Source organism: Patagioenas fasciata, chromosome 1 (genome assembly GCF_037038585.1).
Source record: "Patagioenas fasciata isolate bPatFas1 chromosome 1, bPatFas1.hap1, whole genome shotgun sequence".
Taxonomy (NCBI): domain Eukaryota; kingdom Metazoa; phylum Chordata; class Aves; order Columbiformes; family Columbidae; genus Patagioenas; species Patagioenas fasciata.
This window is the reverse complement of record NC_092520.1, coordinates 154,574,139-154,598,284: the sequence shown is the minus strand read 5'-3', so window position 1 is coordinate 154,598,284 and position 24,146 is coordinate 154,574,139. Positions and strand designations below refer to the sequence as shown.

General features: G+C 43.8%; 1 protein-coding gene across 2 annotated transcripts in view; it reads right to left on the bottom strand.

Moving 5' to 3' along the window:
• Positions 1 to 21,394, bottom strand: part of AGK (acylglycerol kinase) — a 47,899-nt gene extending 26,505 nt beyond the window's left edge. Inside the window, exons 1-2 of one of the 2 annotated variants that reach the window (XM_071798434.1) lie at positions 21,351 to 21,394; positions 2,488 to 2,527 (exon numbers count right to left, since the gene is read on the bottom strand). In XM_071798434.1, coding sequence (XP_071654535.1) covers positions 2,488 to 2,527; positions 21,351 to 21,379 — 69 coding nt within the window. In that variant the 5' untranslated portion in view covers positions 21,380 to 21,394. Of the gene's footprint in view, positions 1 to 2,487; positions 2,528 to 14,182; positions 14,546 to 21,350 lie in introns of those variants that run through there. The other variant, XM_065839949.2, reaches the window with a different exon arrangement.
• Between the last annotated feature and the right edge of the window lie 2,752 nt (positions 21,395 to 24,146).

The window sequence follows — 24,146 nt, the reverse complement described above, 5'->3', positions numbered from 1 at the left end:
ATAACAACGCAACATTCTATAAGGCTTTCTTTTTCAGAGCATGACATAAGGAAAGACAACTTAAAGCCAGACATTAACAATGGTTATTAAATATATATAAAAATGTATAATTTAGGCAAGTCAATACCTTTTTCAATTCCTTACCAAATGCACACTTCCAGGAGTTGCATTTCTGGACTTCGAAGATGATAATCGCTATTTTGCAACTATGAAAAACCCTTTACACAAAGGCTTTATAATGCTTTGGGAATACTAACACAGAAACTACATTCCTTTACAGAAAACTGTCCCTGCTTCAAAGAATGAATTGTTTGCCAGCTAAGCACGACCTCTTTGACACATGCCCAGAGTTCAGTAACAACAAGGTCAGTCAGTGAGCCCACAATTGCAAAGGCAGCCCACCGTGAGCTGACACTGGCTTATTCCAGAGAAGGTGGTGTAAAAGGTTTAAAATAGGATAAATGGGTTCTTTATCATAGAATCTTTCTATGATTATTTGCCACCCTGAGGCTGTCATCATAAACTGATACTTAAATTCAGATGCGCATGGTGGAATCTTTGCATGAAATACTGCTGTAGCACGTATTTTGGCAGGAAGGTGGGCACGTCACCAATTTGGTATTGTAACAGGGTTAAAACCATAAAAATCTGATGTAAAAATAATAGAGAACCCCCACACACTTCACTCAGGCTAAACTTTTTCTTGGGTGAGTCTGTCTCTATTTTTTCCGCAATACGTCTGCAGCACTATAAACGCAAATAGCATTTTTCAAACAATTACAGATTGTTGTTATTCTGAAGAACACATCAGCCTGCTTACTGCTGTATTGCTGTGTGTTTTCAAGCAGTATTTGGCACTGACACATCAGTGAGAATGGAAATTACAGCAAGAACTGATTACTAGGCTTTCTGGTTCATTCCTTTCTAGCACAGGAGTCTTCTGCAAGATATTTTCCCAGGTTTTAACCACTGAAATTGTAGGAAGTTCTATTGATGGTGCTTCTGCACTTTCATTTACAAGAATAAGCCATTATGGAATAGATCCTATCACTTAATGACTGCAATGAAGAGACAGCAAAGTCAGAATTTCCACAACACAACTATTTTCTTGTACTAGTCCTTCTTTAGCAGTTACACCTTTTTGACAGCATACACACTTAGGTCTTTTACCTTCTCCTTGTATATAATTTCATCAATGCTTTCTTTAAAAATTTTTATTTTGGTCAGCATGCTTCAAATACTGAGCCATTAAGTGCTATTTTTTGTGATACAAAAAAACTACTACTTTGATATTATGTAATGAACATGAATATTGAAAACATAAAAATCAAGAACTGATATTATGAGTTGGAAATGCATTTGACTCTGAAACTATACGAATGATTTATGTAAGTAGTATTTTCAGGGAAAGATTTTTTCTTATTCTTTCATGACACCTTAGCTCTGTTACACCTATTCTGGCATGAAGTTCCATTGCCCATATCAAGTTGCTGTGAATATCTTTCCTTCAACAGCAGACAGGCTAAAATTTGGATTATTCAGGTGCACCACAGAGGCAGGGCAATCTCAAGGAGTTGTTTAATGAGAAAAACAATTTTAACCATTCCTCTCAGGCCCCAGTATGTAACAATGATGAGTGAAGTGTTACATCCTGCAAAATCTCTAAGATCTGGCATGAAGAAGCAGGCTTAGAATAAACTTCATTTGTGAGAGGTAGAAAGACTCTTAAAATCCTATACCACACCTTCAAGGTAATCAGAGCCAATAAGCAGTACCTGGGCAGGGATGTCATCCATGGGCAGCAGTACTTGTGCCCCTGACAGACTGCTTATTAAGGACAAGATTTCTCTAAGGGAATACTACAGTATGGGAATTTGTTCATTGCTGGTTGCCCATTCAGGGCACAAGCTACAAAATGCAATAGTCAGTATACTCAGAGAATAACACACTCTCTCTCTCTGAATACCAGCTTTCTTGTCAGTGATCAGCAAATAGGTTGTCTCCTTTAAGTTCCCAGGACCTGGGTCTCAAAAGTACTAAAGAAACTCAGGATGGAATAGACAAGCACCAGGTCTTTCCAGCTGAGCATGCACATGAAGTGGTTCTCATTGCTTCTGCCCATACTACACCCATTGCAGTGGGTCTGCAGTTTCAGTCTTATCAACAAACCATCTTCTCACCAGAACTTTACAGACACGGAGTAATTGCACCTGCAGAGATGGAGGTCTGGGTAGCTATGGCAGTAACTAAGATTACCCCAAGGATAACACCGCACCATTCATCACGACAGCAGGGTCAGGGCACAGAAGGTACCATCCCCCAGCTGCAGGCCTTGGCCACCCTTTGGCACTTTAGCAAAAGAACACGGATGGCATCATTATAAGGCTCGTCACGTAGGGAGGGCCCACCGGGAGAATCTCAGGAGCCCTGCACAACCAAGATAAGAGGGAGATTTTAATCTAAGTTTATCACTCTAAATGGTATTACCTGGGCTTCTTGGCAAGCAGCTCTTCGTAGCAGGTTATCGCTATTAGGTAAGACAGAAAAGAGAGTGGACATTAGATAGCGTAAGTTTAAAACAATTTGTTCATTTTTAACATGTAGGTACATGGCCTTTTTATATACACATTGACAACACTAAAATTAAAAAACACAGGTTAAGACCTATTTTAACACATTTTAAGGATGAAACACACCCATTTAAGCGCACACGCATTATTTTTTTCCCCATGTGCAGACAAACACCCCTTCTGTAATAATGCAAAGTAGAAAACAAAGACCAGGATACTAAGTGTGCTGAGATTACATAAGCTATGAGACTCTGTATAACTGTGTTTTATTTTCAAATTGGTACCTAACTGTACTCCAGATCTAAAGTGTGTATTTTTCCAATCTTAATACTGCCTGAAGGTAATTACCATTCTGGCAGTATAGAATGGATTTAGAGAAGACTCAGGTGTAACTTACTTGAACTTAAATATTTGCTCATTATACTTGTCAGGTCCCCATTCCATCAGTTTGTAAGCTGAACACAAGTTAATGCAGCACCTACCACACACCCAGGTCTGAGCCCGACCTAAAGCACTAACTCAGAGAGGTGAAAAGCACTCAACCCACCCAAACGAACTTCAAAAACAAAGAAGAAAATATCAGTCACTGACAGTCATTTCAGAAATAAATTCCAGACTAATCCTTGTACTTGTCATTGGTGACAGACAGCATTAGTAAGGCGGCAAGAAGCATATAGTTGGCAAGCAAACCAGAGACAGAGCTATTGAGTGAGGAACAAAATTGCATTCTTCCCCAAACCAAAAAATGTCCTATTGGCCATTGCAGACAAACGAGGAAGTCCTGTTCTACAGTGCCCAAAGCCTCACCTGTCCTCTAGATACCAGACACTCATCCTGTTTGCTAAAACCAAAAAGCTCCTTCAGCTTGCCCTTGCCAACACCTGGCAAGACAGTATATTATTGTCTCAAAAGCATCAAGTACAAAGAAATCCAATTATAGTCAGCACGGCAAAATGAATACACTACACCAATTAAATGGATTCAAGGCCAACCATGAAAAACAAGTGACTGAGAAAACAGCACAGTCCTGCCACAAAGTGGGGTTCATCAGGCCAAATCCTGCAATGGAAATCGCAGAAGGCAAGGCCTTGCTCAGACCTCTGGACTCAAATACCAGTGCGATCTATTCAATTCCACGAGTGTACAGTATTTATCTGTCATTGGAGCTACATAGACTGCTCCTTCTGACATCATCAAAAGATGCTGCAATGCCATAAAAGAAGAAACAGGGTGACTTCAGGTGAGAGAGGTAGTTGGGTTCTGAGAAAACTCTACAGCAAAAAAAGCCATAGAATTATTCCTGGTAATAATAAACAGACAAAAGAAGAATGCAAGCATGGAAAAATAAAATATGTGAATAATACCTCACCAGGATAACAAGTAACTGGAATGTCTAAAAAAAACTTCCTCACAGGCATGCATTTAACTGTCAGGTTTGCTCCTTAAAACCACAGGAATAAGTCATTTGTATTAAGCACCTGAAATATTACTTAGGGGAGCAACATGCTTATTTTTGATTGCAGTAACATAATGAAAGTGCACTAGCTAAAATAATCATCTCTGAAAAGGTCTGTGTTCCAAGCTAAATAACATTGTCACAGCTAATTTCAGTTCAATCAAGATAGCGTGACAGGCTAAGTCCACACTGTGCTGCTAGGGGCACGAGCCCTCACACACGGACCTTTTTCTTTCCCCGTCTGTGACTATGCGTGGTCACTGCAAACACAAAGCAACTGCGATTTCAATACGTAAAATGGAAACATGATGGCATATCAAGAAAACACCACTATCAAAGGGTGGTTGCACAGCTGATGTATCTGTGAATGGCTGTCCTAACCTTATTAGCAAATTCTAGTCAAACCCACGTTATCGGTCGACTTCACATTGATGTTATTTTGTTCAGAAATCAAGCTGTGTCACATTCTTGGCCAGTATGTTTTCCTGTTGCCCACAACCTCATGCTGCAGTGACAATCGCCTTTAAAATGCAGTCCAGCACAACCTTAAAAATGTAAGCAAAAGATACTGCGCCCTCTGTCCCAACCTGCAAAGATCATCTCAACAGCTGTCAAGGATGCAAGTTTGATTCAGCTCAACAGAGTCTAAACCGTAAAAGTTAGGCTTGACAGTTTAGATGTCAACATTTAAGTTTATTTTCTCCAACATCAAAGCACTTACAGAAACAGTCTGCTCTGACACATTTTGGTGTCAAAGAAATGGTTTAAGCTCTGAGACCAGAAGAACCATTTACTGTCCAGTAATTTACAGGCGATCTGTCTCAACTCTCCAGTAGCACAGCATCCACAATCCCATGCCAACCCAGCCATACTCACAGGATTCCCACTGATTCAACCAGGAGATATATTTCAAAGTCATCTCAGTTGTCTTAAAGATGTCCCAAGTTTGGCTTAAAGATGCCAGGCAACAGGAAAATTGTTATTTCTTCAAAATGTTCCATCAACACTTAAGTATCTTCACACTTAAGAAAAAACAGCACAAGTGCACGCACAGAGGTGTACCTGTGAGAAGAGCAGTCCTCCTCCTGTATCATAGCTCTTGCCTTTACTCATCTCATATGGCTTACCTAAAGTAAAAGTGGGTGTGGAAGTCCTCTGCAGGTCACACCAATTAATACATATAGCTAGAAAAATGTTAAAAATAGCAAAAAGGTAACATCTTAAAGACTTCTGTCTTGGTACGTATTAGATTGTCAAAATAAAACTGCAGGCCAGCTCCCAGAGAGGAAGATATATTAATAATAAACATAAGATTTTGTTGGTTTTTTGTACTTTGTTAATTAGTGTTAGGTGGGAACAAAGCCTTTTCAATGGCACTTGAACATGAGCCAGTGGAGGCTGAGGGAAATTGCTGCACTGCCTTAAAGAACACACAGAGATTTCTTCTGACTTGCTCCATATCCACAGCAAACTAAAAATCAATTTTTACTTTGTTTCCCCTAAGGGCTTATAGGTACAACTCCAGCCTTAGAGCAAAACAGACGTGCAGCATTGCATCTGCTGCGCAAACCAGGGCTGCCTTCCCACTGTGAGAATTACGCATCACACAGTTTACAACTGGGCCAACTTGCTTAAGCGGTAAAAAATTGGGAGACAGAGAAGAACAAGCAGCAGCAGTGGGGTACGGAGGAAAGAGGATGTCCTGAGCTGAACCCACAGACCAAACTTTGGTTCAACAAAGGTTATCAGTCAATCCTGCAAGGCCACTGCAGTGCAGACTCTTCAGAGAACGGAGCAGGCTTACGCCAAAGGAACCAATGCAGAAAAAGAAGAGCAACTGGCCAGAGGTCCCCACTCAACAGCTGTGCTAGAGCACACCAGGCTGTGAGAGCAGAACATCCATATGTCCCATCTGAATGGGGGCTGTCCTGCTTCACCTGCAACTGCCCCGGTGCACGGCTGGTGCCTGCTGCTCCTGTCCTGAGTGTTTTCAGCCATGACAGGGAATTAACAGTCCTTAATTAACAAGGAATTAATATATATGAGCACACGGATGCATTCCTCCAGCTGGGGTTGCATCCTCTGCCCAAGGGACAGCAGGGGCCAGGGCTGAAAGGACGGTTCCCACCATGAAAGGTCAGTCAGGGCAGCAATGAACTCGACAAGGTGAAGACACCAAACTGGAACTGAAGAAGCTGTTGGAGGCCCACTGTGGCAGCTGCACATCCCCCTGTGATCTGGAGCCTTCAATGGGGCAGTTGATGGCTCTCTTAGCACATTTTGTGCCCCACTGTGCCTATTCGTCCGCACGTATGCACCTAGAGTGGTACCAAGCTGCTGACAGTCACATCCTCCCCTACCCTGGGGCAGGGTGACTTCACCTCCAGCAGCTGGTGGGGCAGAAGCTGTGGGACCCTCAGTCAATTGACAGGGTCGTTAGCAGACCAGAGTGGCTGCAAAGCTTCTGGACCATGTTGTAATGCCCACAGCCAGATCTGACCAGACTATAAAGTCGGGTTCCTGCTGAAGGCCCCCTTTGAAGTGGTCTTCTCAGAGCAGCGGGTCTGTGAACTGGAGCCCTCTCCTTAGAGTGGGATGCTGTCTAAGGAGACTTTCTGGGATTGAGAGTGCCTCACCTCCTTGTTTGGGTGAGTGGTTATTTACTGGATATATCCTTGAGTCCTTGCCTAACCAGGCAAGTGTGAGCCTTTGCCTAACCCAGGTGTTGAGCATTGATAAGGATCATGGCTGAAAACATTGTGACTAGTTCAGCCAGAATAAGGCACATTCAGAGCAGGAGGCACTGCAATCTGCACATCAACTACAAGCTAACAAGCCACAGATCAGGCTGGCTGACCGACAGGAGACGGAGGATGTGCTGGAAGGCACATAGCCCCATCTCGTGATATGCCCAGCTTGGCAAACAAAGGGGAAAAGTTGAGACCCCTTTATCATGGCCCAGGGCTTGTCAAAACTTGTTGATCTTTTGCAATCACCATTACCCCTTGGATTTCTGCACGACACAAAGGCAGACCCTCAACGTGGCCCAGGACTTGTCCAGACTTGTCTGCCCCCCCCCAGACTTTCCTCTACTCTGGGAGCTATAAAAGGCTCACCCTAAAACAGCACGGGGGGGAATACCAGCTCGGCCTCACCAGAGGGAATACCAGTCTCATCTAAGGGCCTGTCCAGTCTCATCGCAGGGAACACCAGCTTCACCAGGGCCTACCATTCTTCACCAAGGGAATACCAGCTCGGCCTCACCAAGAGAATACCAGCACTCTGAGGATCCTCACTGTGAACCAGACATTGGAGGACGCTGTGCTCCTGACCCCAGCATCCTCGCCGTGGAACACCAAGGCCACACATCATCATACAAGTCCTGTCATCCACACTGTGGGGCTGTAAGAGACTGGATCCCCCACTCTTTTCTTTCTTCCTTTCTCTCCTTCTTTCGCTTTCGAACATATAAGAATAACACCATCTTTAAGCTCTGCTGTTGATTTCTGGTTTAATTTCATATTATAGCTACTGATGGTTGCCAATATATCGCTCGTAGTAGGACTTTCACTGTTAATGTGTTGATAAGTTCTGTTACACTTTTGCCAAGCCACCATTCGCTGTAACCAATATTCCAACAAGTACTTTTAGTAAAACTCACAATTGAATTGGACCCCGGAGGTGATTGTCTGTCATTCACTTCACATAACCGCGCAGAATTAACCCAGAGTTCATTCACACCTGGTCTCATCTGTTGAGTCAGGGTGCATGTCACGTTTAGAGTTAACTCATCCCTCATCTCATCTGTTGGGACGGGACAGTTTTATTTGGTGTCAGAAGTGGGATACGAACCCACTACACCAGGCGAGTGATTATTTTTTGTGGGTACCCTGAAGTCAGAGAGCTCTGGTTTTGTTTCTTGTGAGTGTGTGCATGCACACTGTGGATCCTCACTATTATTTTGCTGTACCCCAATAATCTCCTCAACTGATATTCGAACCTGTATTTTATGTTGTTGGAGTGTTAACTAATTGTATAAACCCTGTTTCTAGTCAGTTTGTTAGCCGCACTTTTCCAGCTAGAATAAAGACTGGTTTTGGAACTTCTTGTCTGCCTAAAACTGACTTGGGGTGCCTTCGTGACACCCACTGCAGCAGCAAGGGTGAAGCCCTTGTCTTAGAGCCAACCACAGCAACTCCCTTAAATGTGACCATGCTACATAGAGAGAAGCTCAGGTGTGAGATCCCATTTCAAAAAGGGTTCTCAGTATTAAATCTAAGACTATTAAGTACATTCAAGCATCAGGCAGCTTAAAACTCTCCAGCTCAGTGTCTGCACAGAGTTTTGTGAGGAGAAACTTGACCAAAGCTGTGCATGTAGGATCACTCCTCAAGAGTTATAACAGAACACCTAAAAGAAATTTTTATCTTAGTAGAGAGCTTTTTGGCTGCTTTCAACACAGCAAGCGCAGAGCATCCTATATGCTGGATATTAGCATTTACTTCCAGCTTGGCTTTGGAAGGGCATGAAAGACAAATCTCAGTTTTCATCAGCTATACCCAAGACTCAGAATTTATACTCCCTTTTTTTTGACAAAGTTTTGATGAAATAAAGTCAGCCACTCAGGAAATATACGCAGAAAGGTGACAAAGTGAGCTATCAGTTGGCAAGCACGCAGAGGCTAACATTCAAATTATAGATAACAATAACACTCAGATTACTGGCAAGCAGACAAGGGCCCAGATGCCTTGCCAGCATTTTCTACAGAGAAAGTCAATACTTTAACACATACAGAGTAAAACTAAGCATCTGATGAGTCCACTGCCTCAGTACAATATTGAGGGTCACCCTCCTGACAAAGTGATGATGGCTTACCCAGTGACACCACTGTAATGGTCTGGCCAAATCTGACAATCAGTTAAGCTGATGTCTATCATGCCAGAGATTATTCTGCTGATTTGACGTAGCTGGTAACTCACTGCACCACCTAGACATATCAAGAAGAGCGATTCAGGAAAGGTGACCTCGGAGATAAAGGTGAGAGAGGCTTCCAAGCTTGGTGGAAATTTTAAAACAACCAAACACCATAGGGTAGCTGTATCTGCAATCAACCTCATGTGTATTTGTTGAACTGCATTACCATGTATGAGCATGTATCTGACAATCTGCATACCCTCTAAGCTTTGATCTAGTACCCTAAATTCAGTGTCCCTCGTACCTGTAGTATGACATGCTATAGATTAAAAATGATGATAATACATACATTCATTCAATCCAGAGAAATTAAAGAGAAAAAATCTCACGTGACAACACTGAGTTATATTCTTACTTATCCAATACTGCAAAAGTATTTGCTATCCTAAATGCAAAACAATGCATTTTTAAAACATATTCTTTTATCAGAAATAAAGGAATTTTAAGGCTTACTAAGGTTTTGTAAAAATAACAATAGGGTTTTAGTTAACAGTCACTCAATCAGACATAAAGCCTATCGTTTTAGACATGAAAAGCCTTTGCCACCTCATGATCAATGCCTCTTTCAAAAAGGCACCTTGCGTTATATACTTAGAAGGGCTAAATCACAAATGGGGTTGGGGAATCAGCACAACACTTACTCTTTACTCTTCCCCTTCATCCCAAATGCCCTTACTTTAAAATCAGTCAGTATGTGAACAAACACCTCCAAAGATGAAAGGCTAACACACCAATCCAGAAACTAAATGCTGCATGAAGAAAGTATCATACAAGACTGGGCTAAGAAGCTCCTTGACCTTTACAGTTATCGTCATCCACAACCTTTAGACTAACTTGAGGATGAGCCATTGCACTCCAGGGCCCATCTTTCCTCTATAGCTGGTGGAGCACAAGGGCATTCACATCAGACCCCATAGCACAGTCTGCAGAGTGCAGGAGGGGGACACCTGGGTCCATTTCCAAGCAGGGAAGACACACAGGGAACTAGTCTGGAAAAGGTAACATTCTTCTTGTCCATATTTGTCCCTGTAGCATCCTCCAAAGTCTTAAGGAGTGCTTATAACCCTACGGGCACATACATACTGACTCTAGAAGAGTTGCCATTTATTTGCAGGACAGATTGTTATTTACAACAGCTCCACTTAATGCAGGCATCACAGCCTCTGCATCCAAAAGAAGAATGAACCTTGAGAAGTCGAAAAAGCAAATGATCTTTTCCTTGCAAGAGAAGTATCTTAGAAAATCCACAAGGATGGAAAAGCCAGGAAGAGCAATGCAGGATGGGAAACAAAAATGTTCTTCAGCTGCAGATAAATGAGCAACATCTCAGACAGCTAATTCCAAGAAGTCAGAGGCTAATCTGAACTGATGCTGCACTAAAGCAAGGCTCTTCATCAGAAACTCCAGTGATGCTAGAAACAGAAGCAGAAGACTTCACTAAACCTTTAATCTGTTCTAAAAGGGCAAATATAAGTCAGTCAAAGATGCCTCATGCATAGTAATTTAGCCTCTCACACCGATAACAGCAAGCCTCACAGCCAACACAGCCCATATGTGGTTCCCTCATTAACCTCTTCACCTGTCACCTGCAGCAGTTTGTGCATGGGGCAAAAGGCACCTCTCATGCTCCACTGCATACCAGGTACATAAACAAAGAAACTGGGAAGCGAGAATGTACAAAAAAAAAAAAAACACAAAAAGCCATCACCCCACCTGGAGGCAAGACAAGCTGCACAGAGGGTCCTGGCCTATACCCTGCTGCCCAGCAGCCACAAGATGAGGCCTTCACTCCAGACAGAGTACCACAAAAGGACCGATGAGACCACCTTTGAATTTTTTTACACTCTTGCCATCAGGCTCTTCTGTCACTCCTCATTTTTCTATTAACTGGCTAAAACAATCCTCCACAGGTAAATGGCTAAGTGTCTGTCAGTTTTTTTCAAACAGTATTTAAATCTCTGAAAGCAGTGCTTTACAGTTGTGCTTCAGTCTACATCAAAGTCACACAGAGCTCTTTGTCATCACAGGATTTCCCACCTTGCATTTCCAATGTCTGGTGAGGAAATGCCATATCTTCCCTTACAGATAAAAGGGGAGATTGAAGAATGGGATGTGTAAATATATCTTCCCCCACTACATCATCTGCCCACATTTTGCGCAAATAACCTCCAACCACTGAAATTTAAATACCAGAAGTTCTCTGTTTGTTTACCTTTCATATTTTCCCTACTTATGCACCACCATACCACCTATGGTATGCATCATGCTCTCCATGATCATAACGTGCTTTCACAGTTACTGAAGAGGAAATCAATACAGCTGAAACCAACAGTATGTAGGCACATGAATTCCCAGAACCAACAGACGTAAAAGGGAGACTCGTTGTGTCTGACGCTGCTCCCACACCTCCTCAAGTGCCCACTCTCCATATGCACAAGGAGCAGACATAGTCTTTTTCTTAATGCTCTATTTCAGTAGCTCTCTATAGCACCCAGGCCTGACATAACCTCTGCTGCCAGTAGTATCTGTGGCAACAGAAGCCCAGTAAAGAGGCCGCTGAGGTAAGCAGGGAATCTGGGAAGGTCACAGGCTGTTCTGCCCCATCAGCCAGCCCCTCATATGAATGCTACTGAGCAATTTCTTCCTCATCGTTTTGTACATTAGGTTTATTCTTTCGGCTAAGAGGTATCGAGAATGATAGAACTTCATATAATTACTCAATTACATTCTGCTATTTTATCTGAATTCGAAGTTCAAGTCGACAGAGGGGAAAGTAGAATGTTAGCTCAAGAATCCACTAACATTCCATTAAGGCATCAAAAAACCCCCTCAACCTGTTTAGCACAGATACTTCTGCTTACATCATGGCAACATAGACTCATAGAACAGTGTGGGTTGGAAGGGACCTTCAAGGGTCATCTACTCCAACGCCCCTGCAATGAGCAGGGACATCTTCAACTAGATCAGGCTGCTCAGAGCACCGTCCAGCCTGGTCTTGAATGTCTCCAGGGATGGGGCATCTACCACCTCTCTGGGCAACCTGGGCCAGTGTTTCACCACCCTTATTGTAATAAATGTCTTCCTCATGTCTAGACTGTATCTCCCCTCCTTTAGTTTAAAACCATTACCCCTTGTCCTATCATGACAGGCCCTCCTAAAACGTCTGTCCCCATCTTTCTTGTAGGCCCCTTTAAGCACTGAAAGGCCGCAATAAGGTCTTCCTGGAGCCTTTTCTTCTCCAGGCTGAACAACCCCAACTCTCTCAGCCTGTCTCCAACATACTATGTGCTTCTGTCTGCTGGTCCATGTAGGCCTGTAGATGAAACCATGACCCTGTTACCACCACTTTCACAGTTATTCTCCATCTCACCACAGCCTGCCCTACAAATAGCAATTACAAGGAAAAAAGTGTGGAGGGAGAGGCTTTTGCTGCTTGCCCTGCAGTCAAATGAGCCTTAGTGCTTCAGGTAAGAAGTAAGCAGCTAGAGCAGATGTACCATTCAAAACAAAGACTGATTTAATGCAAATGTCCCTAGGCAAAAGGAAATAAAGAAGGAAAGTATAACAAACAACATAAACAGATTTATTTTCCTAAGTTTTCCACCGAGGCTTTGGCAGCAATTTAATGTAAGCAGAAAGGAATGCTGCTAAAATAATGACTTAATGATTAAAAAGACATTATGACAGTGACAGAATAAAGAGTGACACCAAAAATAACATTTTTTAACAATAATTTGGCTACACTTGCATTTTAGTCAAGTGTATTAACCATAATCTTAATGGGCAGGGATTAAAACATAAGCCTAGCTATTTGTGAGTGAGGATTTTGCTTACTATAAAAAACCATACGCTCCACAGATAAACAGTGGCAATGACACCCTGCTAGGTACGACTGACGTGAGCAGCACTGCAGCTGCAGCAGCGGACAGGCTCCACAGGTGACAGGAGCAAAGCTGTCACACCAGGGAGACACAGCCCAGGGCTGCTGCTGGGGCCAGGCCTCAAGAACAGCACAAGTGCTAGTGCAGGAGAAACCTGGCACCATTCATGAGGTGCACAGCAACATTAGAGAAGAGGTGGGAAAACGCACGGCCACCGTGCTGTGATGGCCGCCATCTGCACGTGAAGGGGGCTTCCCACCTGCCCGGTACTCGTGGCACCATTTGCAAGTGTAGGGCCCCTGGTTTCATTCATCCTTATAATATTCGTTAAAAGCAAGAAAGTCAATGACAGGTACTTGGCCTTTTTTTTTTTTTTTTTTTTTTTTAGTCAGAGGACAGAAATCTTTCTCCTCCCCAGCAGGCCCCAAAATTACCCCAGCCATGCTGACAACACTCCTGTTTAAAATTATCACCTGAGCTAGTCCCAAACTTACAAGGCCAAGGTGGGAAGCCAAAAAAAGGCACTAACCCCTCCCAAGCCCTTGGCTGCTGTAGAGTCATAGAATCATTTTGGTTGGAACGGACCCTCAAGATCATCGAGTCCACCCATAACTTACTCTGACACTAAACCACATCCCTAAGAACCTTGTCTATGTGTCTTTTAAACACCCCCAGGGATGGTGACTCCACCACTTCCCTGGGCAGCCTGTTCCAATGCCTGACAACACTTTCCATGAAGAAATTTTTCCTAATATCCAATCTAAACCTTACCTGGTGCAACTTGAGGTAATTTCCTCTGTCCTGTCACTTGCTACTTGGCAGAAGAGACCAACACCCTCCATGCTACAACCTCCTTTCAGGTAGTTGTAGACAGCAATAAGGTCTCCCCTCAGCCTCCTTTTCTCCAGGCTAAACAGCCTCAGTTCCCTCAGCTGCTCCTCATCAGAGTTGTGCTCCAGACCCCTCACCAGCTTCACTGCTCTCATCTGAACTCGCTTCAGCACCTCAATGTCTTTCATATAGTGAGTGGCCTAAAACTGAACACAAGATTCGAGGTGCGGCCTCACTAGCTCCAGGAGGGGGAAGGAGAACCGTGCCCTCAAGGTGCCGAACCCCCTCCACCCGGGAGAGACCCCCATTTTAACAGCCACGAGAGAGGAGACCGCCCCAGGAAGAGGGCCCTGCAGAGGGCCAACCCAGGCAAACACGGCAGCGACGGCCCCGCCGTGCGGGGCGGGTGGCAGCGAAAGCCCCGGTCACACGGTGTCCCCGCTCCCCGCCCGCCCCTCGCCGGCAGTTACCAGTGCTTCCCATAGAGCCAGTGCCCGCCCCAGGTCAGCAGGCAGACCCCGAACGTGGTTTTCTTCCAGTGATTCCTCAGAGTCGTCAGCACTTTCACCGCCCTGGCCATACCGCCCTCGCTTCCAGCAGCCCGGGGCAAACCGGCCTGCCCTAAGGATCGCTCGGCGGGAACGGACGCGCCGCCGCTCCCGCCGCCCGGCCCGGCTCGGCTGGAAACGGCTCCCCCGGCCCCGGCGTTCCGCGCTCCCGGCCCCGCGGGGAGGCCCAGTGGTGCCCGCCGGGCTCCAACCCCGGTTTGGCGGGCCTGTCCCGGCCCTCGCCGTGCTGGTTTTGTCTGACCAGCCCCCCGCACATCGAGCGCTGGGCCGAGATCTCAACCCCCATTCATGTCACTGCTCCTTGTGTGCCCCCAGGGGCGGTCCGGGCACCCTACTGAAGAGAAGCCGCTAAATTAATGTATACTATGATTAAGTTACAAAAGATGTAGCCATCATTAACCAGTTGACATGATAAATGCTATCTGACCACCCGCAAAACGAGGGGAAATTTTTCAAGTTTTAGATCCTTCTGCATGACAAGAGAGAGAATAGATTGTTTAGAAGCAGAGTGCTTAGTTTATATTTAACTAATAATTAATAGATGTAAGCAAGAAACTAAACAATTATAACTAACATCATCAATTATTTCTTAGTACAAATGTATTGTATGTCAAAATTTTCAAAAATTATCATGCATATGTAATAATTATGTGAATATAAGCAACGCAAGAGCATCCGGTCTTGGGAGCACTTATGGAGGATGATCCGCAGTGTTTCCCGGTGCTGATAAAATAAAGAATGCTGCTTAACAGTATCATTGACTCTGCTGTTAAGTTTATTTCTCTATTTCACTACCTCAAAAAACACCCAATCAAACAAACAAAACCAAACCCCAAGGAAAAGTGTTTTCACACACCCGCGTCCCAGCCCTTAAAGCCCAGCAAGGGAAGCAGGAGACTTGCTGTGTAGCAAAGGACAAAAGTGAACAGGTGCTTTTTCACACCCATACAAATACCCACTGTGAAGGCTCCCCACCCCTCCTCACCCCCCCCCAAAAAAAAAACAACCCAAAACTCAAAAAATATTTCAGAAGATTCAGCTAGAATAAATGTTGGCTTGGAAGCACCTGGGGTTTGCTTTTCAAGCCCCACCAGCGGGATGTTCACGGGCACCAGGAGTGGCTGACAAACCAGAAAGTTGTGCTGCCATCCAGCAAGACCTGGACAGGCTGGAGAGTTGGGCGGGGAAAAATGTAATGAAATATAACAAGGGCAACTGTATAGTCTTGCATCTGGGCAGAAACAATCCCAGGTTCCAGTATAAGTTGGGGAATGACCTATTAGACAGCAGTGTAGGGGAAAGAGACCTGGGGGTCCTGGTGGACAGCAGGATGACCATGAGCCAGTACTGTGTCCTTGTGGCCAGGAAGGCCAATGGCATCCTGGGGTGTATTAGAAGGGGGGTGGTTAGTAGGTCGAGAAAGGTTCTCCTCCACCTCTACTCTGCCGTGGTGAGACCACACCTGGAATATTGTGTCCGGTTCTGGGCCTCTCAGTTCAAGAAGGACAGGGAACTGCTGGAGAGAGTCCAGCACAGGGCAACAAAGATGATTAACGGAGTGGAACATCTCCCTTATGAGGAAAGGCTGAGGGAGCTGGGTCTCTTTAGCCTGGAGAAGAGGAGACTGAGGGGTGACCTCATTAATGTTTATAAATATATAAAGGGTGAGTGTCATGAGGATGGAGCCAGGCTCTTCTCGGTGACAAGCAATGATAGGACAAGGGGTAATGGGTTCAAACTGGAACACAAGAGGTTCCACATAAATTTGAGAAGAAACTTCTTCTCAGTAAGTGTAACAGAACACTGGAACAGACCGCTCAGGGAGGTTGTGGAGTCTTCTACTCTGGAGACATTCAAAACCCACCTGGACACATTCCTGTGTAACCTCATCTAGGTGCTCCTGCTCCGGCAGAGGGATTGGACTAGATGATCTTTTGAGGTCCCTTCCAGTCCCTAACAGTCTGTGATTCTGTGAAATGTCTCCAGCCACACATGGAAAACAGACCACCCTCACAAGGACGTGCTGCAGCCATGAACATCCTGCCAGGGAAAGGTGGGAAGACAACCAAGCAGCAAGACCTGACCTGGACATGGCTTCCCGTGATGCCTGAAAGATGGTGAACATCCTTAGAGATTTCACAAAAGTGCCGAGTGGAGGCATGTGTGACTAGTATTCAGAGACTATATGAAAAGAAGAGAGATGGCGGGCCACACAAAATGAACCATTGGCTAAGTAAGTGGTGTGAGGAAGCAACACTGCTTTTGCAGACCGTTGCTCTCCTCTTGACAGGGACCCAGGCTCTAGGACACAGGACAACAAGGATGCAATCTGGCAGGGACCAGAAGGTCAAACTAATGAACATGACGCTGGACAGAAAGTTTTTTTCCAAATGTTTGTTTCCCTCTTGCAAAATGCCATTTTCAGCAATATATGAACATTTGCAAAAATGTCAAAGTCAATAAAATGGCATTTCTGTAAAAAGCTTCCTCAAATCTCTCTGCTTATCCATGTCTGGATGGGATGTGAGTAGTAACATAAGGGGGCTGCTTGAGGCCAAATTTGGGACTCTGGGTATGCAGAATTCTGTTCTGCAAGTATCAAGTTGATGCAGAAGATGGTCCAGAAGACACTCTGCTGTTAGTGACAAGAAAACCAGATTAAACCATATGGATTAGTTTCCCTACCATGTTTTGGATTTTCTTTTCTCTTCATTTTGTAGAGTAGAAGACTTGGGATTTGTTTTTCTAAGAAAAACCTTAAATTATCAGCTCCTGATGAATATTTCAGGCACACCCTCATCCAGTAGCCATTGCTTTCCGTTTAAATATTCTGGGTTCATCTGCCCAGTGCATCTCAGTGTGCTGAGTACATACACTTGATGCACTGCTGAATGTTCCAGGTGGTGTGGAGTGATTCAATGTCCTACTTTTTTTTTTTGATCGTGTCCTACTTTTTGTGAGGATTCAGGTGGTGTGGCCAAGTGCTACCAGCGATAGCAGCAGATACTTGTACTCTCATCCTGCTTTCCTTAGCTTATGAAAAGATTGTGTGTTGATAAATACTTTTCTAATTCATCATTCTCCTGAGGTGCCACAAATAATTTACAAGCATCTCTAACTTCGTATTTCAGAACCAAGCCCACAGAGTACAGTTGTGTTTATTAACTATGCTTCCAAAACAAGCTTGAATTTTTAAAATGAAGCCTCTTTAGTATGCCAATACGTGTTCAGAGCAGTCAGAAATATGCTTAAAAGTATGAAAGACCTGAATATCTCTAAGATGGCTTAATGGAAATTTTCCTGAGTTCATATGTGTGAAAGCACTTCAGAGTTAGTATAAATGAGAAAATTTAGCTCGAATACTAGTTGTCTTTCAGCATCCCTAGCAGAGGGACATGACCCCACTCTGAGGAGGGTGGCTGGACTGGATGAGCTCCAGAGGTCCCATCCCACCTTCACCACTCTGGGGATTGTGTGTTGTTGTCTGAGAATTTAAGCTGGTGATTTTGAGATGGGGCTTTTCAAAGAGTCCTGCCCTTAGAAAAAAGAAACATGGCAGACAACAATGACAGACTGTGGGCTTATCTCATTACTTGGCTTTACTTAAGATGGAGCGTCCATTCCAAAATCCCTCCTGGCAAACACATACATAGTTTTTGGCTGTAGCCGGCTGGTCACCCTCAAGGTAGATCACAGCTGTCATGCTGGTGCATTTACCAGGTAGTTCTCTTTTAGTTCTCCTAGTTTTCTGCATGTCTCACCAAGCAGTGCATGTTTTAGAGTATGTGCAATGCAAAATGAGAGCACAAAGGGTTGATCTCAAATATCCTCTAGATTATATACTGTGGTCATTTTTTAGGCCAAGCAAAATGACCGCTACTTTTTTCAGAAAACTGCTCAAAGGGGGCTGGAATATGTGTTTTGTTTTCTGGTGATTTCTAGATGGTTTGTGTGAAAAAGAGTCATTCAAAGACCTGCTCTGCAACTCTAATATTTGACTGGGGATATGTCACCTAAAATTATCACACAAGTTGTGTGTGAAGAGAGGTGAGTGCCTCATCCTGCTTATTCATTTCTGATCCATTTTTGAAGAGCAATTTTATTATTTGGTCTCTACCATCAGTGCCAAGTCTGTTAGCAGAAGTCTCAGATAGATGACCATGCTTCAGGGACATACTTTTTTACAACTTTAGGAAAGTCACGTGCTTAACCATCTCAGTTCTCCTTGTAGCCAGAGAATATGAGTGAAACAGTAGAGAGATTTTTCTCTACTCCTTGGCTGTACCCTGCAATTGACAAGGACAGAGAATGATTGAGTCTCCTTTTCTGTCCAGCACAATCTGTCCACAAGTCCTCACCTCAGCTAACTGATCTGAGTTGCTGTTTTTCTCTTGCGGCCATTTCTCTGGGAATGGGGTTGAACATACATAATCATTTTGATGAAGTCACTGGTTTCAGCAGTGGTATGTAGTTTTGAGTGGGAGCTTCAAAATCAGGAACAGAAGTCTTGTTCATAGCTGTCAGTACCAGTGGGGCTTAGTTCAGATTCATAGTCTGAAAGCTAATTCTAGCCATGCAGTCTATAGATAATCCTCATATGGCTGAACTGGATGGCCCCATCTTACATCTCCAGCAAGCTCTATATCAGCACTGTACGGGGGCAGAAGGGAGTTTTTGCATGATTGTGACATGAGGGTTATGTGCCTATGTGTGCATAAAAGGAAGAGACATCTCCAGCCCAATACAGTTGTTCTGTCATCCTTACAGGAATGGAGAAGTGAGACCCCTCTGCCTGCTGGTTAGTCTGGCATTCGTGACTCAGCTAAGGGTGAGCTGAGGATATCAAATTGCAGTGCTGTCAAACACATCTCCTGCCGTCGTGTTGACCATATCTCTTCAGGTGCTTCCTCACAAGTAAAATGCAAATAGTAGCTTGTTTTGCAAAGAGACCAAAATTATTGGTCTGTAGAAGCTGTGTGTTTGCCACACCAATGTGAGTCTGTGTTCTTGCCAGACTAAAGCAGCACTGATTCTGGTTGTAGTTTGACTCCCCCTCTCCCACTTTTTATACAGGATTAATATAACTGTAGACAGAGTGACAGGGGACAGCATCTTCTTTTGACACAAAATCTTCAAGCTTTTGTGCAGCTGATGAGAAAAACTCCAGGCTCTAAATCTCTTCATGCCTCTGGCCCAACAAGGGAGGTTATAATTTGCTCTGCTTTAATTCCACAACACCTGAGCACCAGGCACAATTTAAGGTTGGGAAGAGCCCTTGTCCTTGATGGATGGGAGCAGGACAGAGTGTCTCTCCAGATCAGGCTGTGGCATGGGAGCTCCAGACTTGCAGATGCATCCACGTCCAGCTTTTCCCTCCCCATAAGCCACGGGCATAGGCTGGGCTGCAGAGACAGCTCTTTCCCTCTCTGTCCAAGGGGATTCCTGCGCTAGCTGAAACCTCTGTTGGGCTTCCCAGTTGGTGTTTCTCTACTTGTGTTCTCCAGGTTTTGTGTCCAGGTCCTGAACCTTTTCTTCCGCAATGTGTCCTGTGTCACTCCGTTCCACTCCTGGCCACCGTCCTGTGTAAGAGAAGGGAGTGCTGCAGCCAGAGGCTAGTCAGAGAAAGTTTCTGCCTGTGAGAGCAGAGAAAGTTTGTGACAGAGTCTCTCGCTCTCATTTCCAGCTCTGCCTGGAGGTGCAAGTCCCCAGGGTAGTGATGTCTGCAGACAGTGCCTGCTCCACTGGCTTGGAGAAAGATCTAAACCACACTGGCAGGGTTTTTGGTTGGGTAACTCAGAGAAACTCTGCACAAGAATGATCTCTCCCCTTCCTTCCCCTCCACACTCTTCCTAGGGTCTTCTGTAAGCTGAACACGACATGAGCGTCACCCTCCCTAGAAGGAAATTCAGGAGCGTGCCTAGCGTATTTCTACAGCAGAAACCACCACCTTTATGCCCTGCCCCCTCTTCCCATGACTGAGCTATTACACAGAAATATTCCCCGATTCTCAGAGTTTATTAACCTTTTTTCCAAGTGAATGAATAGAGATATTCAGAGCTTTTGAACAGCAGCAGAAACTCATTAAATTGGCCTGTGGCAATCTTGTCGTGAACTTGTTCCTTTAGCAGAGACACATTTCAGAAGGCTCTGCACTCACTCCAAACTTATTTGGATTCAGTAAATGCAGGTGCCACTGAGGCATTAGAGTGAGCAGCCCTGGACCGTAAGCTTTGAATGTAGCAGGGGGACAGACAAAAATTTCTCTAAGCTTCTAGTCTCAGAGCTGGCCAGAGATCTTAAGTCATCCCTGGCACCAGTTAGATCTCCTCTGGGTCTGCTACGAATGAAGGAAAAGGGACAGTCCTTCAGGACTGGGATTTATCCATTCACCCAGCAGCACAAACCCCTGCACAGAAAATCCTATAGCAGCTCCTGTGCTAATATTAGCTGCTCTACACTCCGCTTTTCAGTGAAGGTCTCAGCGAGAGCTACGCTGAGGACACCAGTTCATCACTGCTCCACGTTCCTACCCTTAAGAAAGTCCTGCTGACCCAGGCTGAGATCACTCCTTTCTGAGCTGATGCTGGTTCTGCGGTGCTGCTACATATTAAGGGACTCTGCATAGAAAATAGTACGACACAGGGAGGGAAGGAGAAGGAGAGAGACCAAATGCACACTGCAGACATGCTCATGGGAGGTGCCTGACTCTGTAAGCAGCACCTATTTGGGAGGGAGGTGACTGTCACCCAGCATGCTGGTAACTCCCAGCCTCTCCTGGGCTTACAGCTGCAAGCAGGTATTTTCACTTCTGCAGACAAAACCTGAGTGGCTGATTTAAACCGTGAGAATCTCCATTCAGGTTTTTTTTTTCTTTTTTTTCTGGCAGAGCTTAATGCTCATTGTTTAATGAAAAAAGTGAGTCCATTTATATTCTCTCTATTTATCCCTGTTGTAGAGCTGGAAAAGAGAGCAGGAAATTAAGGCTTTTATACTGTTTCTTGATTTCAGTACCTCCAGAAATGTGATGTGGCATACTACTTACCTACGTTTACATTAAGATGTCACCTACCTGAAAATCCATCGGCTGCTGTATACCATGCTGGTGCATGCTATAGCCGGATGATCTTATATTCAGAAGAGTTCCTGAAAACTGCTAATACATCTGCAGCAATGACTCATTTTTCATTGAGGCAGTGACATCCTAATCTATGGACCAGATGGAGTGGGGCCTTGGGCAATTGTAATCAAAGAGCAACAGCCACAGTTTGGAGAAAAGAGAGATTCCCAGTTGGTTTCCTATTAAACGCTTCTATTTTCATTTTGTTTTGACTCAATTGTGTGCATCACCATGGCCCACTGAACACAGCTGGCTGACATCTTAGATCGCACACCCAGCACATTGCTGTGTTTGCTCAAAGTTCCACTTCTTCCAAAGTCAGTGGCAGTGCCCTGTGACGAGGAGTTGTTTTATCGTTGTCCTTAGGTGGAGTTGTGGGAACAGGAGAATCAGTTGCAGACAAAGGTGAGCTGAGAAAATCCATCACTGTAATGATGAACCACTCCCATTCCTCTTCACCAGCAAAACATCTTTGCCTCTGTAGGAGCGAGAAGATTTATTGACTTGGATTCTGGAGCACAAAATATAGCCACTTAGGAAAAGTATAATCCTGCTGAATTACTATAAATTGGTCTGTTTCAGTCCCTGCCAAAAGATATATCTCACACTGAATCCTAATAATGACCTTTGCTTATGAATTTTTACTGGTCATTTCATAGGTTTGTGAAAGAAAGGTCTTAATGTTTACATGTGTTGCTGAATGCATAACTGTACTTTGATTATTTTTTTAATATTAGTTAAATGAGAATAAAATCTGATATTCTGCTTTTTCATTGTCTCCCAGCTTTCAACTATTTCAAAGCTCATCGTTTTACTCTTCCCATGAGAAAAACTTGCTGGAATTACAGATCTTGTCATATATACTGTTTCCTTAGGTTCTGGAAGACATTTGGGAATTTCTTCAAACATGTTTGCTATATAAACTCTGTAGCACTTTCAGCAAATGTATTTCAACAAGCTCTGGCTATTTTGGTTTTTGTACAGTTCTACATTGCATTTATCTTCCAGAAAATTACCAAGTGATATGGTTTTAAAAATAATTGGTTTTATTCTCATGTTATTAATCGATGTGCTAATTATGACACAGATGTTGCTTTTGAATTCCGTGTAGTTTCTTTCACTGCATACAGTGTAGTTTCTTTGAATTCATATAACATTGTGATCTGGTGTCAGTTCAAAGGCTGGCTTTGATTTTTGTGCTGTTTAGACATTATTTTCACTTAATATGCTGCTTTAAGGATCTATAATAAGATGATGCTGAGGGCAGTGTAAGACTCTGGGACTTGACTAGGCTCAATTACAGCAGCCTCGTATTTTAAATTAAATGAAAGTGGTTTGAGCCACAGTTATGAGCCACTACTTGTTAGCCATGCTCTCCAAATTATTGACTCCATTTACATGACATCTTTGCTTGCATTGTTTTCTTGCTTTCTCTCTCTAAGAACAGATGGGAAAAGTAATTTAAGTACTGAATACCATAAGGTACCTGGAGTAAAGTAAATGAAGGAAATACCATGAGTGAAAGAAGTAGTTAAACCACTGACGGGAGGTTTTCAATTAAGAATTAACAGAAAAGGCAACTTTGCCAAGAGACAGAAATTGCTTGGTCCAGAGTGAATCTTGCAGAGGATGGACAGGACTCTGATGCTGCAGGCACATGGAGAATCCCAAGTTGTAGAAAAGAGGAGACTCAAGACTTCAAACACATAAACTAGTTTATGGATTTCTGCACACTGTAGCAGGTAACGTTAAGGTGCGATAATGTCCACTATGTGACAAAAGACTCAAGAGTACAAGGGAATTACATCAGTTTACAAAAACGTGAATACCAACAGAAGGAATATACAGACTGTGTAAGAAAAACACGGACAACACCACTCGCTTATATGAAAATTACATAGCATAAAGGCACAACGTATCAGCCAAAGATTAAATGGTCTAACTGGAAGTATATAGGACATTTATTTTTTAACTGTTATACAAAAGCAAATGTGTTGCCAGAAATAATTTTGGAAGATGCTCATAGAACAGTCACCCACAGCAGAAAGTAAATATGGAAAACAGAATGGACAGTTATAAGCTTATTAAACATAAGTAAGTATATGAACAAAACTGGAAAATAAATGAGAAATATGTTGGAAAATGTATAATTTTTAATAGTGACCCAGGAAATATCTCAGCTGAATACAGAGCAGACCTGGAAGAGTCTCCCTCCCTTAGCCTCAAGCTACCACCTCCTCCCTGCAATTCTTGTCTTTAGAAAAGATACCCTTAAGTCAGAGGCAAAGAGGGGATATTAATAGGGTCACTGGACAGAGGATGATAAAACAGGTACCGTCACATTCCTTTTTGTAGGGACAGAGTGTAGTATCTTCTAGTGCCAGAACTGCCAGGACAAAGCTAAGCAAACAAAGCAGGAAATTCTAAATAATGCAAATAATGTATGAATAAATGACATTATCATTAAAAGTCAGATGAGTAGATCATGGATGAGATGGCAGAGGAGTGTTTGTCCACACAAATGAGGAAAATGTGTAAAGATTCATTGGGAAGGTCAGTAATGTGGAGGTATTTGCCTCTAACTGCTTGCATCAACCACCTGGAGCACCGTTGCATGGCGATATGTAATGGGTGTGCAATGTCTGTATTAATACAGAGTCTGAGAAACTGAAGGGCTTGATTAGAGGCCTCTGTTCCAAAGTTTCACAGCACAAGAGCTAAGTTATGCACTTATTTCTCAAAGGTCAG